The sequence below is a fragment of the Anopheles nili genome, chromosome 3, assembly GCF_943737925.1.
Source record: "Anopheles nili chromosome 3, idAnoNiliSN_F5_01, whole genome shotgun sequence".
Lineage (NCBI taxonomy): Eukaryota > Metazoa > Arthropoda > Insecta > Diptera > Culicidae > Anopheles > Anopheles nili.
The window spans coordinates 2,039,470-2,066,736 of NC_071292.1; the positions used below are offsets into that span (position 1 = coordinate 2,039,470).

At 43.5% G+C, this 27,267-nt stretch overlaps 1 protein-coding gene across 1 annotated transcript in view; it reads right to left on the bottom strand.

Annotated features, from left to right (window-relative positions):
- LOC128726126 (CUGBP Elav-like family member 2) overlaps positions 1 to 27,267 on the bottom strand; it is a 164,058-nt gene that overhangs the window by 87,845 nt on the left and 48,946 nt on the right. Inside the window, exon 2 of the mRNA XM_053819916.1 lies at positions 7,372 to 7,724. Coding sequence (XP_053675891.1) covers positions 7,372 to 7,724 — 353 coding nt within the window. The remainder of the gene's footprint in view (positions 1 to 7,371; positions 7,725 to 27,267) is intronic.

Here is a 27,267-nt window from a genome sequence, read left to right on the forward strand (position 1 = left end):
AGCTTGAAGTTTAAATTAAAGCAGTCGGATTAGAAACTTATATGAAGCTTTGAAAATGATGTTTAGGGTCAAATCTAGTGCTATCAAGTGACTCATCATTCATAGAATTCCTACGAATAATACCACTCCACAATGTTCATGGCTCAATTATTCATGCTAAGCAATCATCGATAATGTCGATCGATTTACAATTGTCGGCTACCAATTTGCTGTTGTATACTCTTCGCGGAAATCGTCAGAAGTGACGTTTTTCATAGCCGTACTACATCATAAATTACCGTTAATTAGTGCTTGCTAGCAGTCGCTGTTTGACATGCTAAACTTAAACTCTCGTTATTTCCAATTCCATTATTTTTGTATTTTTTTCTATCTGTTTTTTTACCGACATAAACCTTCTCCAGAGTTCTGCAAAAAGTTGTTCGCACACATGGAGGCAAAAAGCTCCGGCTTGATCGTTTCGTATCCGTTTTTGCACATTTAATTTGATGTGATATGATTTGATTTTGTGTCTCTAGGCAAAAAAAAACTTTTACTATCCCCAAGCTCAAAATAATCCATCCAAGCAGGATAACATTAGCGGAATCCCAAAATGAAATAGTCCTTTTTTATCAACACGTCCCTAACATACAAAAAAACATGCATAGCCCAAGTACGATAGAGACAAACATTCTACATCATCTCTCTATTTTATTTGTGCAACGTTATTCTTTTTCGAATTTTTTAACCCATGCACTTTATTCAAGTTACGATACTAGAGACTAGCACTCATCCCAACGAGTTGGTCGTTTTATATATTTTCACATATGTGCATAGAGAGCAACAGGAATGCTGATTAAAAACAGCACACAAATAAACAACCTTTTCTATTCAATGCTCCAATCGATAGCTACTGAAGTGGTGGGAAATAGAGACATGTGGCAGGGACCGTTGAACGATACTGACTAACACATTTTTCCTGTCTGCAATTTGATGCGACGGCAGAAAATGAATAAATGGTATCATCCAACGATGGTGCATGTATAGAAAGCACTAGCAACTTATCCCGTCGGAGGGAGAATCGAATGACATGAGGTTTAGAGCCCAAGCCTGGGAAAAAGGATTGGTAGAAAATCGATACTTCAATAACCTGAATATATATCAATTGCATTCCAAAGCGGCCAGCTGACCAGCGCCAGGTGGTCAGACCATGTAAGGTTGTCAATTGAGGGCGTTGCTAGGAGTGCAGCAATTTCCATCGTCAATTCGAACCGAAGCGAGAACGTTCCAAAGGAGCAAGGATAAAACGCATTGAACCAGGGAACGTCGCTAATATCTCCTATACCCTTCGGACACATTGAAGGCAAGCAAACCCTCATATTGAGGATAGGGTATGCAATCGAGTGAGCTCGTTATCTGTAATTACTTCTGGTAGAGCGATTCTCGTCAGCGAGCGAGTATTCGTTTTCCAATTGGCTGCCGGCGAGTACTTCTTCTGCTGCTTCTCGCATATCAGGAGACCACTCGAGTTGCGCAAGCGAGGCAAGGTCTAATTAAGATTGTCAACTTAATTACAATCGCTAAAGTTTTAGCTTACCGCTAGTTTGTGGTGTCAATTTTAACGTGTACCAAAGCTTTTGCTTAAGTGTCAGATGGCTAATGGAAAGAGATATGATTGGATTTTTTTGCGAGAAGCCTCGAAAGTATGAGGTATCCAGTGAGATACACCGATGATAGCTCGAAACAACAAATGAAACAATTTTTGTATTTAATTATAAAACCCATGTGAAAAGGGCAGTAGCCCATGTTGGTGCGGTGGCTATTTAAAATATTCATTTAAAAATAACTGTAAACATTGTACAACTCTTGGCCTTAAAATAGCAAAGCCGAACCATGTAACATGCCGGGATGAAATGTGAATAAAATATTAAAATTTACCCTTAAACCGCGGTCCTTTTGTGCTGCCTCAGGCTCGAATCGGTCCTGGAGAAAAAAATACCTTTGCTTTTTTACACAGAAGACAAAACAAACACAAATAGTAAAGAACCGTACAGCAATATGATTCGTTTTTTAAAGTTATTCATTCTTGCACGATAGAAAAGTTCATTTTAAATTATTTTGGGGTTGCGCATTTAATTAAGATGAAGATGATGTTTTGTTTTGCTCTTAAAAGTAGAGCCTTAACTGATTCCTAAAAGGAATGCTTTTATCAAACATTTGAAAAGCGGCTTTAATATCGTTCTGGGTTCCTTGCATATTTTGCATTTTTCCTTCCTCTTCCCAGCCTCAAATCATACTTTCATGCTGATCGTTGTGAAGGTTAAATCATTTCTGTTCTATCCTGTTTTATAAAATAGTACCGCTTTTCGTTGTCTGCTTCGGCTCTGACCTCCATGCTCAGGTAAACGTGACTCTAGCAGATGATCTTTCTCACGTCCTTCACTGAATATGGGACGCACACATTCATCTGGAGCGTGGAAACTATGCAATCTGGCACAAACTTAGTTCAGTCCTTAATAGGGTTTCCCACTCTTCTTTCAAAAGGTCGTGTTTGGATTTCCTTGCACCGTTTTCCTATGCCTTATAAATCCTTTTTCGTACCGAGAATGGAAATTGGGGTCATTAAAAATTGAAAAACTCACCGAGTTCTTACGATGGGAACATTTTCAAGGATCTCGATAAGGGACGCAAACGGTACAAAAATTATTTCATCTGCTCTTATAGTTCGTTTGTTCGTCCAGTTTGCATAACTAAATCATGAGACAGTTCACTTCGGTTATACAGTTCTCACATAGAACAGAGTTATAGAACAAAAGGGAAATATTTGTGATGAAGTTTTCTTTGAGATATGAAACGGAAGGTCAATGAAACAATAAATATGTGAAGAACTGATGAAAGTTGAACAATACGAACCATAGGAGCTCAACTTGAAGAAGAATTTTCCAAGCAGATAATAAAACGTCTTATTAAGTTGGCCTATTCAAATAAGTGATATTTGTTCTTCATTAATAGCACCAAGATTGTTTCGGAATATAATTCCTGGAAGCCTGGTTATTGATATATTTGACTGAAATATTTTACTACTGTTACAAGCATAAGCATTTTATATAAAATAGATTGTATTATTCGTTCATGACAAGACTTTCAAAAATTGATCGTGGATGTACCAAAATAGATTCAGAATTCATAAAACCGCCCTCTCGACATTTATTTGATGTCGATTTCGAATCAAATCAAAGTCCCATTTACCACGGATCGATGATAGTCGTCCTAGTTTAGCGCTTTGGCCACGCTGAACGTGCGGTGCGTTACACAAAAAAGCGATGAATATTTCAGAAGCCCAATTCCTCTCCAAAAAACCCCTGAAACAAACCCCCACAGGCCCTTCTTTTAGGATTTGATCTTCAGGCTGAAAGGCACAACGTAATTTTGCTCGAACCGACAATTTGACAGCCCTTTCATCTTTTGCCAAGCCGGAAAAATCATCTGCCGGCTAATTACAAATCCACCGGACCTAAATCAACTTTTGCTAGCCGTAGCAATCGGTCGCTCTGGTCGACCGTCAATGATTGCATCAAGAGCAAAAAGGACGGCATCTACCGCCCGCCAAACCGAGTTTCCTCGGTCAGGCGAGGCGAACGAGAGTGGTTCAGAAAAAAGGCAACAAGGTTATTATTACGGTTAATCCCGTGCCGACAGACAATCATAATTAGCCTGCTTCCCAGCCCTATCACTGAGGCGCACGCTAATGCATTCATATGAAAAATTCAATTAATCTAACCCAATCCATATGGTGCCAACAGCAGATGCCAACGAAAAAGCTGTCCAGAAAATGAATTTTCTCTTTAACATATCCACGGTACATGTAGTTTAAAAACTGTGGTTTTTCGTATCAGTGTTGAAAAATGAGCAAATAAAAATAGCATGATAGCTTTAAAATTTAATTTATGAAAGCTGTTTGAAAACAGTTAAGAAATTCTATGTAATGCCTATAGCAATCAACAACAACGTGCTGTTTCGGTTGTCATTCGTCAATACACGGAAAAAATGTTGTTCTCTTCTTCATTGTCGCCAACCACCCGTAACCACAAAGCACTCAACACTACCGAACCTGGCGCCTCCACCCATAAGATCTTGCGTTGCAAAAGCCTAGCCTTCAAGCCCCGCAATCTGGTTTCAGGCATGTGAAGTGCGTTTTGATTCAATTTGGGCTTGAATTTAAATTAGAGGAAAACCAATACAGTTTCAAACGCTTACGGAAGAGAAAAAAACTCAAATGGTAGAGCACGAATGCAGAGTGAAGGACAAAGCCTTGTCAGAGGAAAAAAGATACGGAAAGAATAATGCTTTGTCACGTTGCTCTTGAGCTTGCCTTCGCATCATCCTCTTTGCGCTCGTTTGTTAGCTTGCACCTCCTTAGGGAATTTCGGAAAAAGGAAAAAGATGTTAGCCAAACGTGCGTTGAAGTGCGTCACGCAGTGTCATACTGATGGAAAACGGAAAGGGAGGCCCATCAGCTTTTATGTGTAAGTAAAGAACTGGCTGGCTTAAAGGAAATCCGAAGCAGAGCACGAGAAAAATGTATAATTTCCAGCGCTGGTAGGAAGCGCGCTTGAAAAGAAGAGCATTATGTCTTATAGAAACAACATTATAAAAAAAAAAACAAAGAAAAACATATGAACCATCACGCACTGACATGGAAGGACCACATTTTCCTTCATCCAGGCGAGATTTTCCCCAGATCACTGATTTGACAATTTTCCCTCAGCGGAGACGGAACGGCAAACGATGAGGTGGCCGGAAAATCCAAGCAATGAGGTCGTGACACGTCCCATCCCTCCCGGCAAAGAGGCTGACAGGCAAGCACTCGGAGCAGGTATATCAGTCTGATGAGGTAATCGAAAAATGTTGCTAAATTTTCTGCGGGTTGTCTCCTTCGAGAAGAGTACAACCGAAGGCGGATATTCGAAAATCACGGCATAAAGAAAGAGAGAGAGAGAGATAGAGAGAGAGAGAGAGAGAGAGAGAGAGAGGGAGAAAAGCCAGTGAATTTCTAACGGAAGAACCATGACAAAATGCGGGCTTTACGCTGGTGACGTGAGTGGATTTTGTTTCATGTCACAAACCACCGTGGATGGCGATCTTTTCTTTCAACGACACGTACTTGTACCCGCCCGCCAGCCAGTACGTGCGCCATCGACCGAGGGGGATCAATTTTCTCGAGGGGTGATTTCGATAAGAAGAAAAATCATCGCTGTAATCATGACTACATGCAGAGTAATTGAAATTTCGGCACGGTGTATTGCAGCGCGCGGCTTTGCAACGAAATGTACGGCTTTTTCCCCTCGATGGATAATAATGATGAATTATGATGAATCTGCCGAAATTGCTTCGTATTTTTGATCAATCAGTCAGATCTGCATTTACGATATCATATCTTGTTACATTATGCTAGTATGTCGAGTGTTGAGGCCCTTAAAACACAATACTCGAGCTGCTGATATTGCCATTTCAAACCACCGTACTACCTCTGACGACTTCGTTTAGCATTAGCTTTTTCAACAGAATAGCTGCATTTGTCCACCGTTTAGTTAACCCGATTCAAAATCGTCTCGCTCGGTACATCAACTCCACTGGGATGAAAGGTTCGTTTGGTTATTTACCCAAGCTTTTCCACTGCTCAATCCAGCTAACTTCGATAGCTAAACAAACAAACGTGGTGCCAGCCAAGAGGAGAAGCATCAATCTGTGCGCGCTGGCTTTTCACGGTTACAGCACACCAGCCGAAGTCTTTTTCAATGAAACTTTTAGCAGCTTCGAAACCAGCGGACTGGCAAAAGCAGAAAAGCAGACACTACTGTCTACGATCCATGGTGATGCCTTTATTTTTCAAGGTTTTTTTTCCCGACACGTGCAAGTATTCGACTATCGCCGATAGCCGCTGGAATACATCGGCTCTCGTATGCTGCCCATTTACCCGGAATCGACGTCATAGCAAATCTTCCCGTCGACGGGCTCGCAGAAGGACCATTATCGTCACTCTCTACTATTTCCAGTGTCAACTATGGCTTCTAACGATTCCTTTTTTGCCACTTCTCGTCTCTCATGTGGGCCATGCAGCATCACTCGAAGCCACCCTGGAAGGCATCAACACAGGTCAACACGTTCGACCAGTCAACATATACACGAGAGAAATGAGTAATGGATTGGAAATCAACAGTTCTCTCCCAGACGGCGTCGTAGTAACCCCTGGGGCCGTAGTGCGAGCCGGTGGTCAGCGCGTTGTTCGGGGTCGTTTTGGGACCAACACTCGACACAGGGGCACGGACAGAAGCGAGCTATTCAGCAGACGGCTAAAGGGCCGCCGAGGGCGATGGCCATCGAAAATCGTTGAAACACGTCCGACCCAGGACGCCGATCGGATCAGCATCTCCCAAACGGCTTGCCGTGGCGCGCTCGCCATCCCGAATGTCCCCGCTGGGGATGTCAGAAACATCAAGCATCTTGCCTCAAGTGTCCACGAGATTTCCAATTCTTCCACACAGGCTGAGCGCATGCCTCGAGGCACACAGAGGCCCTCGCTGGTTCGTTGTTCGATTATTCGTGTTGGTCGGCATCCCGTTCAGCGGACGGGGCACAAGCCGCACTCACATACACACACGTCATACACAGGACGTCATCAACTGTGACAAAGGGAACAAGTTATCAAATAACCAAATACAAAAATAAAAAAACAACTTTTCTACACACTGTGTCACAAGCGAGACAACATGTACTGTGCCGTTTTTCATAGCAGAAGAAAAACGATGAGGGGCAAAACGTTCACTTTAAATTCCCACCGCACAATGCACTACCGGCAAGCCGGAGTCCACGAGTGGGCCATAGAGCACTAGCTTCAAAAATCTCTTACCAAGGACTCCCATGCTATAAAAGTTCGCTCAGGTGCAAAGGCGCCATGCCCGTGTCATGTAGAATGCATGATTTAAAAAAATCAATCTCTATTGTTCCACGTTGTTTGGTCTCCGTAGAACGCTGGAAACCAGACAAAAAACCGGCTCGCTTGCTGCCGGCACGAACGATATCAACCGATTCGGAGGATGACATCCGAAGTCGCCCTTCTCCCCTGAGTTGATCTGGTTTTTTTTTCTTGTCACTTCTGGGCGATTGAACCTGCTGGAAAAATAATAGACGTCACTGTTCGTTCGTAGTGGCGGACAGGACATCGCCGCCGAAAGAACATCCTCGTCAAAATTCCTTGGTACAGTGCGAAAAAAGCGCTGTGCGCTTGGGTTTTGTTCGCCTTTGCTGGCGCATCGTCGTCTCTTGAGTGGCAAATCAATTAACGGGAAAATATCGCCCCCGGACTTAGTTCTAGCCTACCGACAGGACACTCACCCTTGCTCTGGCCGGATGTTTTGTCCCGCAGCACGTTGATCTGATGGACGCGCCCGAACTCCTCGAACATCTCCTTCAGCTGCTGCTCGTCCATCGAACGCGGAACCTGCCCGACGAACATCTTGATGTAGTCCGGGTCGGGCTGGTCACCTACGACCTCCTCCTCTTGGTCTTGGCACGGTGACGCCTTGCTGGCCACATCGGAGCCAGCCACGGTTGCCGTGTTGTTGTTTATCACCTTGGGATTGTTGTTGTTCAGGGTATGATTGTTATTGTTGTTGCTTCCGGGGCTGAGGCTCATGCTGGGGACGTTCGCGCTGATGCTGGCGGTGCTGTTCATGTTCATAATGGCACTGCAATCAAGGTAAAAAAAGAAGATCGAGAACGAGAGTATGGATAAGTGTTAGCAGATGATTACGGTAGATTCGTCAGATTTTCCATTAAATAAAAGATAAAGTTTGATCGTTAGGAGAAAAGCGAGTCCTCTTTTCTCTCTTCAAACACATGTTTTGTTGAAACTAAACAAGATGACAGAACGTTAGCCAACATTTTTACTCATTAGAGTAATAAAAATTAACCCTCGAACTGGAACTGAAAACCCCAATGTGATTGCAGCCCTGGGAAAAACGAAGGAAGAGAAATGCTTTCATGATTCACAACAAATTCAATTTCAAAACGTCCAGCTTCAAATGATTGCTTCCGCTTTTACATTTCCTCCGACCGGTGGAATAACGACATAAAGACGGACGAGCTCGGGATCGAAGTTCAAGGCAGATTCCTCCTAGCACCAGTTCGCTTTCCCGTTCGCCTGGCCGCTCCTGTCGGCTTGTCGTTCGTTATGAAAATCATTTGTCACGATGTGGCAATTTAACGGCAGACTCCCTGGACGATTCTTCACGGGCGCGCCTCGGGACGTGCCTCGAATGTGAATGCTTTTTGCCTTCTCCCGACGGGGAAAACCCCTTCACCATACCGTGCGACCGGGTTCGTAGTGTCCTCCGAAAGGAAAATTGGTTGCTGGGGCGAAGGAAGCAGTACGGTAGAGGCAAAACCTAATCTCGTCACACCTTATTGATGGAGGATGTTTATGCTGTCCGGCCAGCGACCGAATGGAGGGAATGGGTGAGGAAATCACCGAAAAAAAAACATCATTATGATGGCGCTATCGTTAAGGAGGAGTGTGCTGAGGGTTCGAGGTCGGCTCACGCTCACGATCCTTTTTCCCGGGCACGGAACGGCGACCGTGTTGCTGCTGATGACCATGTTTCGACCCGGATGACAGTGTTTCCGCTCTCCAGCTGCTCCACAAGACAAAAGGAACCTCAAAAGGGAAAACAAAAAAATGAACGACACACGTCCCCTCTGGATGGACCCCAGCGAGGGTTGTGGATAAAAATTTTATCGTCCAATAAAGTGGACTACCAAAAACGGCGGCATAAAACGCATCACTCATTAAGCAGGCTCAGCTGGAGCCCGTTTCCTGGCGTGATGGTGGAAAGCAAATTTCCCAAGCGCTTGCTCGATCGACAAGGGCACTGGCTCGCCACAGCACGTACAATATTAAAGATGACCACAATGCGCCCCGGGAATGCTGATTAGCGCGAAAAGATGGTCGTCATCTCTCCTGTGCAAAGCCGTACAATCAGTGAGGGTGATGGTCTATCATCCTGCAATCGACGGGGATGAGCTGCGGCTACTTCATGGCGATAAAATGCGCTCCGATAAAAACGTTGCCGAATGGTACATCGTAAACGAACACAGGCCATCTGTTGGTCGAGCGATAAACACCGCACGAAGATCAACGGTGGGAATTGATTTGAGCCAAGAGACTATTGTACTGCTGGTTGAAGGTTTTCTGGACATTTTGGCCGGATAAACGAATTTCGCAAGCGCATCATGAATGCGCGAAGGATTGCACAAAGTTCATCTCTAGCTCAGGATAACTTCACGCAAGCAGATGATACTTTGTTATTGCCAATGTCACTGGATCGAAAATTGTGTCTCAGGAAGCCATGCATTACCGGCCATTTTATCTACGGTGAGCTATATCGCGGTATTCTTCCATCACCGCGACGAGCCAAAAAATCGAGAGAGAAAACCAAAGCGTGTAGAGAGACAAACGTAACAACGAGATCCTTATAATGGCAAACGAAGCGCGAACACCGAACGAGTAGAGGCAAAGGATCGAGGAAGGTAAAATATTAGATTCAATTATTTTCGATATTGCATTTGAGTTCACCGATCCGTGGCGCATTTAATGAACTGACTATGGCTCGCATACCGTATCAAGCGCACAGCAGACATATATGCCGGACAGGTCGAACAGGCGCGCCTCACGGTGAAAACTTCCCCTTCATGTGCACCATCCGCAAAAGAGGGAAAAACTTTTCGAAGATGAGTCCGATGCAAAGATGATAAATATGTTCGTCTACATTTTCTACTTTTGCCATCCATTAAGGAGAGATCATGATGTGGCTGGTTAGCAATGAAAATATATAGAGTTTTGCCGAATACAAAAAAATGTGTCAAATGCTTTGCCTGCTGCACGCGCCCAATAATGAAAACCTGTTATTTCCGCGGGCTTTTGGCGCACTACCTCATGGTGAACCTTTATTGAACCGTAGCAATCTCCTGCTCTTGTATTACGCTCAATACAGCTCCAAAGCGTGCCTGACACGTGCCGTCGAGAATGACTCCCGAGGGGTCGCTAGAGGTTCAGGAAAGAAACAATTTATTAGAGCTGTTTTTTTTTTTCACGAAACGCTGATCATTGTTTTGATGGATTTTATGGACCTTCTTCGCATATCGAATTTAGATTTGGCAAACCTGGTCGACCGTTAATAAAGGAATGAAATGATGCTGGCCCAGAGCTCACTAGCATCTTTCGATGATTGTTTTAGTTTGACGATCCTTCCGTGCAACATCGCCTTTCGGAGGAGAGATGGAGGCTGCGATGAGAGGATTATAATTTTCCAAATCACTGAATCAAACAGGATCCTCTCGATGCTGACGACGTAAGGAACAGTCGTTTCCACAATTGATGGTCGTCACTGTCGTCATTGTGCGGATGCTCAAGATGTGATGTAAGACGCATTCTTACCATCAATCAAGAGATTTGCCCAAGAAAAGAAGCAAAACTGAAAGAAAGCCCTGCCACTCGTTGTGCGCAGGCAAACCAAACGGGAATGAATGGCGGAACAGAACGCCCTCAAAACATCGTGCGATTGACTGCTTGTACAACAATCTCCATGTGCAATGGGTGGAAAAGAGGATGAAAATCCATCGTCCACGTGGCCCATTGCTTCCCTCCCGACAGGGACATTCGATTCGCAGACTAATTGTGAGGGCGAAATTTCTCGAGAAAAGTCATTTGAATAATTTTCTTTCCATTGTCTCGAATGTTGGTGAGGAATTGCACGAGAAAGACGAAAAAATGCTGTTCAAATTAAATACCGAAATTCAACACTAGTTGGCGGTGCTCGCGTCTCACGAAGACCAGGCGCTGGATGTTTACAATAAAGATCCGAAAATGAGGCGCCAAAGCATATTTGACAGTGCTACGGGCGCGTTCACAATGCCTCTAAGAACACTTAATTGAATCAAAGGAAACGGAATTAAATTGATGAGCGAGGTGCTGCTTGCCTCAGGAGACGTCGTTCGCTTGTGCATTCCCTGGTAGCCGAAAAACGTAATTAAGAATAAATTGAGTGATTTAGCAGATGGTGCAGTAGCTGATATAATTTCATTACTGCTCTCTGGTCAACCCTGGACGCAGAGATTCGGGAATCAAGAACAGACATTACGTGGAATTTAAAACGTTCGCGCGAAACATCCATGCCGGTTGCGTGCGGCTTGGGAATGTGTCGGTAGAACGAGTGTTAAATTTCGCGCATTGCTGGTAAATCTGGGAATTTTATCTCCACGAACATTTGAAGATGCTTCTGTGATGGATTCGTTTGACTTGCCTGAAAGTACCGACGGAAGATATTTTATTTAATTCCTTGCAAATATTAATTTTAAATCCATTTCAGGACGATAGCCGTAGCCAAATGTAAACTGACATCGAGCGGTTTGGCTGCGTTGGAATTGTATGAAAAGAAACCAAACAAAACGTAACAGTACAAGACTAAGCACGCGAGATCAAAAGATTAGTTCACGAAACAAATCTAACCGCCACCACGGACAAAACATTCACCATGAGCAGGTGCGGAGGCAAAGCAGCTAAAGAATCTTTCAAAAAAGTAAGCGATAACTTTTTGCCAATCAACTTTAGCGGTACCATTCTAATGGCAATTTTATTCTGTATAAAATCCGAAAGACGTTAAAAGAAAGCCAGTATGTAAACAGCGCTAATTACCACTAACCGACAGGGTCGATTAATTACTATTCATACTAAAAGAAAATTGCTTCGCAGCCAATTATAAACTTTCGCGCCGCATTCCACAAACGCTCAATGATAGCTCCGCGCAGTACGATGATAACACCAATGATAGTATGTGGGTAAAGAAGTTTCTCTCTGACGCTACATCAACAAACCCAAAGAAGCGAAAAAGGGAAAAGCACAACCACCTTCGACTGCGTCAGTGATAATAGCGCTCAGCATATTCTCGCGATTTTCTTTTCAACAAACGATACCAAAGAGTGGCGCTACGAGTTGTCGATTTGTGTTCGGATAATGTAAGGAAGCATTTAAACAAAGCAAAGACAGCAAACAATTCAATGTTCGTGTCACCTTTAGGGGTATCACGTAAGTTTCACGGCTAAAATATTATCACGGTTGGACAATCTAATTACCAAGAGCGAACGGTGTCGAGAGGAACGCAAAGTATTTCGTTCAAACCGGCCGGGATACAGCTCCGACAAACAAATTACTTGCCGTTTGAGCTGCAAAAAAATATCCGGAACGAGTACCACCTCCGGTGTGGGTGTACATGTGTCTTGTGCCACAGTGGGTGTCGACTTTATCTGCCGTCTACAGAAATTCCCGGCGAGCAGCAATTCGTTTGACTTAAGTTTTCCATTTCCCGACCCATTCGCCTCCCATTTTCTCGTAGAGCAAATTCTTGTGCTCACGAGGCTTCGGCTAGTCTGACCCCGCGTTAGCGTTATCTGACCTCAAACAGACGAGTTTACGAGAAAAAGAACTGTTCCAGAAACCAGGACGACACGACTCGAACCAGCAAAACGGAATAACTGGCAGAGGTCAGAGTTTGCAGTGCAAACAAGCGCTGCCTCCTTGCTGCTGCTGTTGCTTCTGGTCCGGCTTGGTAAAACTAATTAATAACATTTTAAAACAAAACTGAGTAAGTCTTTAAACGTTTATCTTTCTTTGAAATGCACCGGCCTGCGAAAGTCAAGCGGTGGGCGAGTATGCAACGATGGCTGGCAAAGCTCATAGACCGCGCCATCCTTGAGGTCGCAGTTTTCTTTTCCGCCAGTTGACTACTTTTAGCCGACGCACGACTCCAGCAGCACTATCCCAGAGAATGCCATTTTGCGTGGGTATGGTTACAGTTGCAGTCCGCCGCATGGCGTGGAGGAAAGTGAAGTGGAGATCGTGAAAGAATCTTTCGTAGGTTGAAGTGGCTATCTTCATGTTGCTGGGAAATTTCTAACTCGTTTTCCCAACGTATCACCTACCCTGTTTACCCCTTGGTCGGTTTACGTGGTGTGGAATTATGAAAACCGACAGTGTGAATAACAGCCAGACCTCGTCCGTGTCCCATAACATGCACCTTTGAGCTTGTTTTCTTTCACTCTTTGCAGGCGTGTTTTTTTATTTCTGCTTTTGTCGCTGTATAGGACAGAGACAAAATTCGTCCTGGGATTAAACGGTAATGCCATTACAAGATCATTCTCGGTTTCCTGCTACTGCCTTGAACATGAACTTTGCACCTTCGTAAGAGTGAACTCTTTGCGATTTTTAGGCCCTTTTGCAACGACTGCATATAACTGCGTTATATTATTTTCGCTTTTAACAACATAAAACGGACCCAGAACATATTTTACATCAATTACATACAAATGAGTGTCAGCTGCACGCGAATGAGGCTTTATGCAGACTTGTGTGCGTTTACTGCGTTTTTTTGCCAGCAACATGCAGTTAAATCTTGTTCTAATATCTCTGCTAAATCAAGCATGGTACATATCTTAAAACAAGAGCACGTGGTGTATAAAGACTTTCCAAAAAGGTAGAAAAAAAGTAAAAGTTGTATCAGACAACTATTTTGACTTAGATAAAGCATTTCATCAAAGGTATCGCTGTTATATTCGTTCGTCCCCATCTCGATGGTTTTAACCCCTTCTAGAGCAGGGACAAAAATGTGGATTCCATACAAACCTAACATAGAGATATTACGCATATCCAAACGAGCATCAGTGTAAGCAACGTGAGCAATTGCAGAGCGGAGCGTTTCGCAAAACAAAATGGTGTCCTTTCTTTTTCTCCCTTCCCTTACTTACGCGTCTTCCAGCTCGTCGGTTGTGGTGTCAAGAGATAGCACACGCTGCAAGAAAATATGCTTCTTCTTCTCGTTTATTAACGACTGCTGGTCAAAGGTCAGCATTTTCATGCTATTCGGTAGTAAAACTTGATCTTAATTGCAGTATAAAAACTATACAGAGATCACTGCACGGAAGAATTAGCGAATTCTTTATCAAACTACTAGTTCACACCGTCACTTCTCAAAGGTTGGAGTAAAAGATTTCTATAGGACGTTCGCGAATCGACAATAAACGGGGCCACTCAGGCGGGAGCAGAACGCAAAAAAAGGCAATCTAATGACGTTTGACAGAACACTAGTGCGCACCGCGCGGTCAACACGTGGTTTTTGTTCTATTCCGAGTTTCGCAATCTTATTGCTGCCAAAAATCGTCAAATGTCGTCTGCTTGTTCAAAGTTCCTAGCGTCGTCGACGTAACGGGATTCGATTTATCGGTGTGCGATAGGTGAACGATTTGAAGCAGGTACGGTGCTTTCCGGTGCTTGATGACTCGGTTAAACGCGGTTTGGAACTGGAGCAAGCACAAGTCAACTGGTCCGATAGATTAACGCGAACGAAATGATCGGGCGAGTGAAGTGAGATGAGATGAAAAGTGTCCAGCAGATGCGTTGCGGTAGTGTGATAATAGTGGTGTGCGGCTGTGAGAGTGCAATGAAATGCGTTTTAATGCGTTGAGATGGCCTTTGAACCAGAAAGCTTGTGCGTGTCTTGTAATTGTTCGATTATTGTGTGTAATAATGTTTTGCGTGGGGTAGTTTTACTCAGGTTTTTTCTCCTCCGCGTGTTGTGAATCTGTGAAATTTGAGGCGAACCCTGCCTCATGAAAAAAAAGTATGTTTAAAGGGCTCGCGAATTGCTTTCTAGACGTAACCGAAGGAGACATTTAAATTCGCGTCAGTGATATTTCTTCGAAGAAGTCGAAGATGAGGTGAGTATAAATGGCATACCGTTATGTGGTATATTGTTATCGGAATAAAAGAAATCGTCAGCACATGGTCGATTTGCTTGCACACGGTCAGTGCTCCTACCCGAATGGGAGAGCGAAAAAACCACCACACTCTCAACCGATTCGGCTTAAGGAGTAACGGTAGTTCCTTGTGGCTTCAAGAGTGTGGCTCATGTTCATGCGGAGAAAAGGTAAGTGGCCTTGACCAGTATGACCCAATTCTAACCCCCTTCCAACAGCACAACAACAACACATTTGATAACTTACAACGTTATCAGTCGTACGAAATATGGACCAAAACTATGTGCGGTTCTATCGACACGCATTTCGAATCGACCGCCCGTAGTTTTATCGTTGTGGGAGAGCGAAAGGCTTCGGTATAGCAAGTTGTAAGGCAATATTTGCACGACCCTACCGTGTCACACCCGGGCACCAGTCCCGGTACGCTACCAAGCATCCCCAATCGCTGAGAGAACGCATTCGAGGGATAAACTTTCGTTGGTGTTCTCTTTTCTGGTTGTGTCTCTAATCCTGGCTCCAATGGGTCAAATGGCAACGCTTCTTGACCGTGCTGTCAATGCCATGAAGAAAGGAGCTACGGCACGTGTTGGTTAAGCAACCCAAAAAAAAATGGACGCACACGTTCGTTTCGGTTTGTTCTTATCGTGTTGCTCGACGAAAAAATGACTGCGAAAGAATTATGGATCCCATTTGAGGAGTTTATATCTTTAAAGTTAACAGAACCATACGCGGAACACGAGAAAATTTACAGATGCTTTTGGACATGAGTGTCATAAACTGTATGTTATATAACTGATATATATATATATATATATATATATATATATATATATATATATATATATATATATATATATATATATATATATATATATATATGTATATGGATAAAATATATATAGTCGTGAACTTATATAACAACTTTTGGAAATCTTGGGATATTATATACAAAACAATAAAAGATTCATCTATCAAAATATGAATCATCATTACTAATAATAAGTAGAGTTTTATACATCGCTTTAATGCATTGTAAAACTAATAAGACCAACAAAAACGTGCAAAAAAACCATATGAGCAGTACATTATGGAGCTGGTTAAAAGGTGCGGTGAAGAAGAAATAAGATGACGGAGAGTAGAAATTAATCCGAAACACGATGAGTGATAATTTAACGGCTCGAATACATGAAATGTTGCAAACATTGACTGTTGGAATGATTAGTGTTTAATGGATCGTTTAAAAATTATCCAAGTCCTAACAAATCAGCAAACTCCAGCTGGAAGGCATGCAAAGAAACGATAATAGAAGTTCCGGTAGACCTAGTTGCAACTATCACCGTTTGGCACAATCAAGGTACCAAGTGTAGTAATTGAAAAAGCTTTCGAAAAAAATAAATAGAATCCAAACCATCTTCATTTCCGCGTCCTGTCGGAACTCGGAAATGGAACGCGAAATGGGCTCATACCTTGAGGGAAGTAGCATCCCAGTTCGCTTATTTCTATCCTTTCTGTGAGTGGTAAATAATGCAGATAAACCTTTAGCAGATGAGCACATTGTCATATCTCAGTCATCCATCTACTAACCTCATTTTTTTCGATAGAAATCCATAAGCGCCGCCTTACCGTAGGTATCTCCAGTGCAAAGCTTTTTACCCACGCTCACACATATCGGGCATCGCAGGAATCGAGGCTCATAGTGTGCTTCCGGAGCACAGGAAATGCAGGATTTCCACAAGCCCCGCGGACGAACGCAGAGAAATATTCTTTTCATATATGGTAGTATTTTGTGGTCTTGAATTATAACCTACGCTCCATCACGATACTTCACGAGGGATGCTTATCGGGCACGTTCAACTAAAGAAACAGCGCCTCAGGATCTAACTATTCAAAGTGGGCTACTTCCGCTTCGAATCAGGAGAAACCCTCGTATGCTTTTATTTTCTTTTTCACGTTACTTCACAGCGTTTTTGGAACGGCGTGAAAGTGATGGACCTTTTCGCCATACCTCTTCTGTTGCGTTCCGGTTTGGATATACTGTGGTTCGGGAAGATTGTTGCTAATGGATTTCAGTACGAAAACTTGGGGTTTGCTAAATTTGTTGTTAATAAAATAGCTCAAGATTCGGCGGAATGTATGTATCTCATTTGAAAGTTTTAGATGGTTTACCACAGATTAATTTTAAGCTTCCTGATACACTAAATATGTCTGGTTCGTAAAGCGAAAACCAATGAAGCTCAAGTAGTTGTATGAGACGATCATGATTGTTTACAAGAAAACTATGAATAGTTTTAGGTCACGAAAAAAAGAAGAACGGTATCTAGAATTATATTAGGTATCATCACAGAACAATAAATGCTGTTTTATTGCACCTTTTACTTACAGGAATTCTGTAAAAATCTCAGTTTGGAATTTTTTTGGAAAGGTCCATTAAACAGACGAAGCTAGCCGATGTATGCGGTGAAAATCGGTTGTGGATTTCAGAAGTAACGATTTACTTATCTAATGCTGTAGCGTGCATTGCCTGAATAGCATTGAAAATTACTAATGTGAAGAGGGAACATATTGGCATACCATGCCGTTCCAGCCTAGCCTATCGATCTTGTGCTAGGTAACGAAGGCTTTCGTGTCAAGCAGTAACGAACCGTAGCATAAATAGCCGAAAAAGAAATCCATCCGAAAGCCATCCTTTAGTTATGGTATTCTTGTCACGTAGCGTTTGGGTTCGTATATAACCAGGAACTTGATGCAAGTGAAGCCTTCATAATCTCTAAACATGAAAGCAATCAGTTTCCCATTTCCGATCGGGGTTGAATCCGGAATTGGTAAAAGGTAGCGACAAAATGGTCCAAAAACAATAAACTGCAGTGGTTGAGTTGGTTTTGCGTACGATATGAAGGACCTGCGTATACACATAGTAAGGAATCGGTTTGTATTTGTCTTGACTTAAACTATAGTTATCATATTTATTGATTAGTGGGTTTCCTGCCTTGGGATCCGAACAGGAAATTAGTTTGGATAATGCGACATTCAAAACGATGGCTTTGAATCACATCCAACGTTTTTCAGCTAAAAGTTTAGCAAACTATAATATTTGTTATCAAGGCATCATTGAAAATGCAATTGTTTAGCAACAAGGATCGTTTGTTTGGAGAACTAAAGGAGCCGCTCAGTCACTGCTACGTTGCAGAAAATGCTAAAAGATTACTCGTAGTCACCTTACGGTGTTTTTACTATTGTTTTTGATAGTTATACAGAACTGTGCAATGATCAATAGTGATTTTCCTAGAAGAAACCACCCTGCAAACGGAAGCACGTGGTGAGATACAATGGCTGATTCTCTTTCTTTCTCCTTCCAACGACATCCTCTATGTTGCTGTTCACCAGACAAATAGGGCAGGCATCGTCAAAGGTGCCTTTCATGCAGCTTGCACGATGTCAACTGGTCATCAGTTTCCCAGAGAGGTCCAAAGTGTTTATCTTTGATGTAATGCACAAGTTATCATCTCGAGTTTACCCTTGTTGAAGCCACCGTGCGGCGTTCGGCACTATGGACGGCACCCAAGACAATTTCCTTTCAACTATGGCATCCGCCGGAAGAGGTCACAGGAATCGATGCGCTTCTGATAAGGCTATTTAACCTCCGAATACTTCATGCGTTCCTCATCAGTGGTGGCAATAGGAATCCTTCCTTGCCTGCCGCAACCTATTGATTGGCTTTGGCCTTCGATAAGCTTCGTTGCTGATTTTCCCATCTTGCACCCACAAAACCTATCCGATGGCCATGCAGAGGTTCATCAAGCAGCATCTCAAGGCGTAGCGGGTAAGACTGGTATCGTAATTAATGAACTCACTTCTATCAGCCTGCTTGTGGTTGGCGGTACGTGAGGGCGTATTGCGTCCTGATTTGCGAGTAAACTGGAGTAAGCTATCGTTGGTCTTGATCGTAACCGTGCAAGCTATCTATGTAGCCAGCATGTAAATTAAGACTTGCCCATCGGTTTATGGCTCAGCTTCCGGCAACGGAAACCTATTAAGCGAAGGTAAGCTATTGAAGATGCCGCAATTCATCATTTTACTTTCAATTAGCTTAAAAACTCGATTAAAATCTGTCCTCCTTCGCATAGAGTGGCTGTTTCCGGTCGAGGTTCTCACAACCTACGACACTACCAGGTATCGTACAGGTCCTGCAAATTGACAATTGACTCCCGTGTAAGCTACGATGGCAATCGACACAGGTCGGTCGGCTTCCGGGATGATCCGGATGATTATCGATGGCAATTGCACTTCTTTGTGAACGATGGAGAACTGAGCCTTGAGACAGTGCGGAAGAGTGAAAACGCATGCAAATGAAATGGAATTTATGGCTCGCTAGGGAAATTCACGCTGAACAGCGGCTGAGGAAGGCATTCGAAGTAAACAAAAAACAGCAACATGGGAGATGGCTTGTTGTGCCTACTAGGTCACGGGCTGTGAGGCGTACCCTAGAAGAAGGCTCTGTAATCCTCGATGGTTAGTCCACGATGCGAAACTGAACCATACGAACAGCCCATCCCATCGGATGATTCATTGCGGACTACGCCGTAATTGATTTATATCGATTGTTTCCAAATTATCCGCAGCTCTTGAGCGTGGTATATGGTTCCTGATAAAGAACCGAATACGGCTCTTCTCTGGTAGATTCGCATATGAAAGCGCCATCCAATCGATGGACACATTGTTTAGTCTGGGTGCGTGTTCTCATGAATCCTAGCGATACCCAAGCAGAGGGAGTAAATTGAACCAATAAATAACAATTCCGAAAGGCGAGGATCGCAATTGGAAGGCGTCAATATATGCAAGCGTACCATGCCTGCCGATCGTTGGTTTTTCTGCCCTGCAAAACTGATTTGATTGTGGACAATCAGTGTTTGTCGCTGCCAAAGTTCGCTATTTGGGTGCCATTCTCAGAATTCCCGGTGGAGATGGTTGGCGTCCTGGGAGTAGCGCAACCATGGAGGTGAAGTCGGACATCATGACGCATCCGGTATTCATGATTGCGTTTTGCAGGATGCTTTTCACGGCGGTGGAACGAGGCGAAATCAGTAGGGACAGCGTATCGTTAGGGACACTACTGAACAATGGTCACGTTTTGAATGCCATGGTGGCCATCGTGTACGCGAAGGACGGGAAGTGTTTCATTTGCAAGGCTTTTTGAACTGAATGGTAGATTGGGATGATCATGTCGATAGGAGAAATATATTATGTGAGACATATTCCTATGAACTGGGAATGATATTGGCGGGAAAGATGGTTAATGTAACATTTTCTATACAGTTGACTTTTCAAAAATGAGTCTTATGTGAATCGGACAAACGGTTGTTTCCAGCGATGTGTTAAAATATTTATAATATTCAAATAAAAAAATTGATTACGCTAATTGCTCAATTCTTTCATATGACAAACTTACTTTCATATTCTTCGAATAGAGTTGTCAATCGTGCTGTTCCATATTTCACAATTGCAAATGCGCTCTTAAGCCTGTCCAGCGAATATAGCTGCGGGAACATAATGTTTCACATTTTCTGCACTCCACCGTTTCTGCAGATGCATCATTCTTCGCCTCTGTGACCCGAGATATGGGCGGTCATTGCCATGGATAATAATCCGGTCGTTGGCAGGCTAGAAATGAGATGCAGGAGCCATGTCGAGTAGCTTTTTGGGTCGCTCATTGTTTGCCAAATTTATGATTTTAATGTTTTACGATTTTGCTACAATTTTCCAACACACGCAAGCGCGTTTTTCGATGGAGGGAAAAAAGGAAGTCCAGTGCGACCACCGACGTAACGTTTCAATTTTCACAGCAATGGTCACAATGAACCTCGGCAAAGGAAGAGCGTAGTGGTACTTCCGATCCGAGGTTGTTAGGTCATGTACACCATCGTGGAAATCGAAGTAGCGGGGAACGCGGGTGAAGATGTTGAAGGCAGTCGAAAAAATGGCGCCGACTAGTAAAACAATGAACCAGTCAGCAGGCTGGAATACGATTTTGGGTTACTACGGAATGTTCCGTATGCACTTTTTGAGGTTAGCTTTTCTGCGGCACCATTGTTTGATGCAGTAATTTCAGCGGTCGTGCTATTGTTCTGCCAACAGCATACATAGCGGAAGTACATGGGGATGTCTGGTAAATTTTCGAAATTAGAAGTCGCTATGATACACCAGTGGGGGTGAATATTACCCATTTTTTCCCTCGCTTTGTGCCTTCTCTCACATTCACTGCTCGAACCAACTGCCATGCACACAGCCTGGCGTAGTATGATGCAAAAGAACGGAACCGTACGGAACAAAGCTAGAAATGAGAGCTTTATCGGTTAGTTCTGTGTGTGTGTGTTTTTTTTTAATGACAGTCGTGTATAATGGTTTATGTCAGGGAGCTAACCATGCCAGCTTTATGTCTCATACGAGAAAAAAAGTAGAGCACGGCGTATGCCAAGAAGGAAAATGCTGCTTTCAGCGACAATGAGCTGCTCCAGCTCAGAAAAGTTACTACAGAGCGTGTGGCCTCTAGTCAGTTTCGTATCATACAAGGTTTGAATAATTCTAGAATCCTGAATTGTCATGGTGGTCAAGATTTTCTACCTCAAGCCATATCAAGATCCATTGTGATATGGTATAGAGATGTAATTTGCGTCCCTGATAGTAATGCTTCTCGAGTTAATCTGGTGATTTAGATGCGACCTAAACCCACAGCTTATGCAATTTCACAGACGAGCCACCCTTCAAGTGGCGTCTGTTTCATGAACTCATTTATTAATGCATCCAAATTTGTTGGCATCCTTTCGCGTGGCTCGACATCGCTTATAATTCGGCTAATAATAGTCTTCGTTTTATTTCTACCACCACGTTGATCCGCCACAGAAAGTCTACGTCGTCGATGGAAGGGGGTTGATGGAGATAAATGGGAAGTTTGTCCCTCCATAAACGTTGTTTTTGTTGGCTTGATCTTTTTCGCCCCTCTTTTTTCACTTGCTAGTCGCAAGTAGTGGCAAGGACAAAATGCACGACGACTAAACGTTTTATGGGGAGTGCTTTCGGCTAGGCCAACGAAATAACCCTCCACTACCAGAGGAAACCCCGGACGCCACCGGGAAATGAGGAACATTTCGGAACGTCTGACACTCCAGCACTCGTGCCAACATCAGCGCCAGCCGTCACCGCTCCGATGATTTACGAGACCCACTGAGGAGGCCAGCGTTGAGGTTTTGGTCCACCGAAACCGAGCAGCCTAGGCAGAGGGCTACGATGCGATTGCGGTCGCGTCGGCATCTGAGCGATGTCTGGGGCGTCGTTTTTTTCTTCCCAGTTTACAAGCCTTCGGTCTGGTTCAGCCGTGTGGATAACGCCTATTTCCAGGATTCCTCTTTCTCGCTATCGATTATTCGTCTGTCCCTTTAAAATGTTTCACCCCGATCGAGAGGGGCCTTTTGCGTCGTTTTTCAGGATGTGAAACAAAATAGAATGTGCAACAAACACAGCCCGAAAAGGTTTCTCACCCCGATGGGATTTTTTCTTTTGGTAACTGATTCAGGAAAGTATCGAAATTTCCTTTCTAGGATTCTGGAATGGCCACTGCCTCAGGGTTTTGCTACTAAAAAACGTGATGCTCTTTTTTCACCCACGTTGGCGTCCATGCGCGAATGAAAATCGGATATAACGCCTTGGTATTTTTCGCCTCGTTCCTCACACCGTCCGTTCCTTATGCGGAAGTGGTGGAAAATTGAATGAAATCGATCCCGATACTCCTTCAATATCCGGTTGCTGTTACCGGCTGCTTACGGCGCGCGGCTTAGCTATGCCCAGTATCCTTTCACCAGGGACGCGTCCAGGAAGTCCTTCGCCGGGGTGAAGATAAGAAAACGATAAACCTATTAAATTATCTTCTCGTTTTTTGCAAGGCAAAATTTGTAAAAAGCTGCACGCTCGCAACGGGTGTCAAGGCGAAAATGTTGGCCTATCGATCCTTTATCTTGAGGTTCGCGTGCAACTGGGCAAACTTTTAAACGATGCTCGTTTTTTATGCGTCCGCTGCTTTAATGAAAACCTTCCGTTTTCACTTGGTAGGATGATTCCGTTTCGCGTAGAACGTCGAGCAAAAAAATAAATGTCGGACTATGTCTGGTCGTGGTGTGAACGGTGGAAACCAGTATCGGGACCGGCGGTGCGAAAGGTTGCTAGCTCTGTACGATAAACACAAATAGGCCTGCGTTGAGTGGCTCCGTTTCCGGGTTTTTTTCCTACCTCCCGTCTTGGCATTTGGCTCGTCGTGGTCCGGACTTAGAGCACTCATACTGGGCAAGGAGATCCGACGTTGTTCAGAAGGTCCCGAGTGGCCCAAGCTTTTCGCGAGTGGCGGTTCCGGAAGCGCAAGTAAAACAGAATCGGAAACGCGCAGGGCATTTGAGTTGGTTCGAAAGAAAAAGCAAAATGCCACTTAACTGCCATTATGCGAGTACGATGACAACGAGAGGACCCTCATAGAGGGTTTGTACAGGCATCGTTTGCGAGTGCTTTATTGTAGACCACAAACGATGGTTAGACGGTATTTTTGCCGCAAATGTTTCGTTTTCCCCCGAGGAGACGCCGACTTGTCCAATGAGTTGTTCTTAAAGCAACGCCATGAAAAATAAAGCTTGCTTTAAGAAGCTTTAGAAATGTTAGTGTGATTTGCAGACAGATCAAATCATGAATGTGAAATTGCATTTAGCAAAAGCATTTTTCTACACAAGTAGCCAAATTTCCCAAATAATCGATATATTGATCAGGATCTCGCCATCATTCGTCAGGATCGTTGGCGTAATTTGGAACGTTTTTTTTCTATTCTGATTTGAATGCGATTATCTTATTCATCGTTCATCTGACGGTGGTATTGAATTATCGGGCAAAGTTTACTTTAACATTTTGACGATGCGTCCAACGGAAGAAAACAAGCACATGAGATGTCAGATATCTAGGTTAACGAGGAATAGCTTATTAAAAGTCTTGTTTCGTCTGCCATACATTATGCGGCATAATCTGATTCTCTTTGGAAGGCATCGCCAAGGCGGTAGTGCCTCGGGCTAGGGAGAGGAGATCCTGTTCTTCAAAAATCACATTAAATTGAGAGCTACCCTAGTAGGAAAATAAGAGAGAAGACGCAAAATATTGGATCCTTATTCTGCCGTCGTGATGCTATTATTGGATACCGGAGGCTATGAAAAGGATGTTTTTTTTGTTTGTTTTTAAGCAGCTCTTTAAAGCGAGGAGAATCGATCGGCCCTCGGGTAACTTCACGATGTCACTGATGCAACAGGTTCGTTATATCTTCCTAGCTTGACAGCCAATTCTGAGGGTTTCTGCATTCTAGGAACTCCGAAGCCATTGCACCATGTATCACCATGCAAGGGGTTGTCTTTTTATCCGGGGAATATGTACTATTGATCAGCGAACAGCTCCTAGTTGTCGACTACCAGTCACGAAGCCAGCAGCATTTTGTTGAAACTTTCGAACGAGTTTTTCACTCGAAAGATTTGTTCAATCAAGAGAAATTCACAAACAGTCATTCGCTCAAAGTCGTTTGAGAGATTGCATTGGAAAATGATACAAATCAAATGTTAACCACTGGACAAAGTAAAACGTTGCAGCAATGGCGCATGGTCACAGGCACAAACGAGAATAATGGTTCGTTTGATAAGATTGCGTATAATTCACAGAAAGAATAAAGGAAAGTCTTTCATCGATCGCAAACAATTCGCTTTTTATGAACCTATCCATTGCATTCATTGCCTTGCGTCATTCACATTGCTTCAGCTACTATGAATGTTATTTCTCGAGAAAGAGTCCTAGAAATTATTAACCTAGCCTATGGTTGGTAAAGAAATCCTGCCTAGGTTCTTGAGCAAAATCTTAAACACACTTACAAACCGAAGAGCTTATGCAGAAAAGTACATGCCCGTCTCCATCGTCTGACTTCTTCTGTCACGAGAGAGGGCAAAATACGAAACACTTTCATCCGTGGTTTTAGATCTTGTCTAGCGAAGGGAGTAGTAGTTTGTTTCCTTCTTGCTTTTCACTTCGGTACCCAAGGGTTTCCAGTGCTATTCTTTGTCTTGATGATGATATTGCATTAACCAGGTCGGATGTCGCGCGGAACGAAGTTCAGTGTGGAATAAACGGGAGATATCCAACTCGGTAAACGGGCAGTAGTTTACTAAGAAGTTTCCTTTCTGGAGAAAAATGTTTTCATTCTTTCCAGAAGTGGCTTTCCACTTGTATGCGCACTGTTTCCTTCGCTTGAGCAGCCGGCGTTTGAAATCGCATTTTTGTATTGCAAGAGTATTTCATGAGACCCCTTTCAGGTGCATCGTGACTGATGCACGTCAATTGTAAAAGATTTCCCGTTAAGATTTCGTTTTTTCTTTCATTTCACTTGTCGCACTGGAATCTCGCATCCCCGTTGGTCGTGCAGATGGTACAAATTTCCTGCCCATTACCATCGTTTGCCAAATCCGCCTGCAAATACCAGCTCCGGATGGAGCGAGAGCAACATTCGTCGTTCGCTTGAAATATTTGGAGTTAAACTTTTTGGAGCATGTTCCGCGCTTCTCCGAGCGGGAAAATATGGATGAATGACGGTTTTCGACAGAATGGACGATTTTCGTCGCTTCGCTTATTTCTCCTGCCTTGTAGAACGGATTAAAGATATTTTATTTTTTGCATATTTTTAGCTCGTATTGGCCGACAGCGGTAAAATTGCTGCAGCTAAAAACTATCTCAACAATCTCTCGCAACTCGTTGGCTCGTTCGTCGGCATCTGGAATGCATCGAGCCCCGATATTGACGGAGAATGTTCACAGGTAGCACATCTGTACTCTGGTTTGCAGGCGCTTTTGCTATATTTTTGATGCTTTGTGCCTCGTATGAAACGGAATGGATAGAATGGATGCCGGTGAACATTTTTCATCCCTATGTGCGGCATATCATTCGCATACTGCAGACGCTAGTTTGCAGAGCTCAGATGCATTTCTTTTGGTTTTTTTACAACAAGCGATCATAAGAAGCTCGACGACCAGCAAACGGAACCCGGGTGCGACTATTTGCTGTCGAATTTTAGTCAACTCGAAAACTTCCTCGTGAAAAAGACATTCCAAGAAACTTTTCCCCCGCCTAAGAAGCAAAGCAAAAGTATGCTCCACTTTTCGCGGCGTGATTGAAAGTTTAGGCGCTCGGAACGTTCAGTAGCAGTTGGCAACCGGAATACGGGCTTATGGCGTGAACCAATTCGCGTAAAATTTAATCGGTCTGCAAATCGTGGGTTAAGCTTCCAGGCTGCAGCTCGTTGATCCCGTTTATGGATCGATCATTTCGAGATGTGATAAAAGTAGGCTTATTTAACTTTCACTGTCCTTTGTTTCGGCAAGCATCTGGTAGCCAATTTCAATAAAACCCTCGCGTTTGAATCCATCCAAACAAAGCGCGTCAGAGAGGAACGAGAGGCTTCCGATGTATGGTTGATGGGAGATGATTGCGCAAAACAGAAAAGCGGACCTAATGTCGCTCGAAGGCAGTAAAAATCAAACGAGAATCCTGGCACTGCTGTTTGCCAAGCATCCATCCGCTCCGTTCGTTTGTTTGCCCGGTTCCTTGCCGGCGACCGTTGAATGTTGGGGTATTAGGATGTCCAATTTTTATCGATTCCAAAGTTCTGGAAGATGGGCTTGCTTACTGTTGCCACTGCCACCGTCCGGCTGGTTTATTGTTTCGAGCTGCTAAATCCCGCCTTCATATCAGTGAAGGGAATTGTTCCGATCGATTGAACCGACCGCCGTGCCGAAGGGCACGCAGTGCTATCTGGCATGGGTTATGCAAGGTCTATTTGCTATTGATTTTTCCAGCGCAAACTCTCGACTTTTCATCTTCTTTTTCCGTTATGGATGACTGAACTCGACATCGTATTCCTGCGACCCAAACCAAATAGTGTTCGGCTGTTGCTCCGAACACATTTCGAGCCGAGCTAATGGGCGTTTAGCGCCATTTATGAGATGAAATGATATGTTGTGTGTTTCTTAGGATTACTTTAGCAATGATATTCTCCTTTTGTATATGTGTATGTGCTTTGTTACATGTGATTTTATTGGTTATATAAAAAGTTCATCATTTTGATAAGTGGATCACTGTAGCTCACAAGTGGATCACAAGTACAAGTGATATTTTCAGATACATTGTATTTGTATTACCAATGTTTAATTGAACGGTTAAGAAACCTAAAAAATGCATTTATCGGTTTCAGGAGTAGATAGCAAGAAGGCGATAGCTATTTTGCTGAATTAACGACATTCAACAGCAGGTTGAAACAAGGATAAAGCCTGACCATAAGCGATTCATAGGAGCGAAGGTTTTACAGTCTAGTGA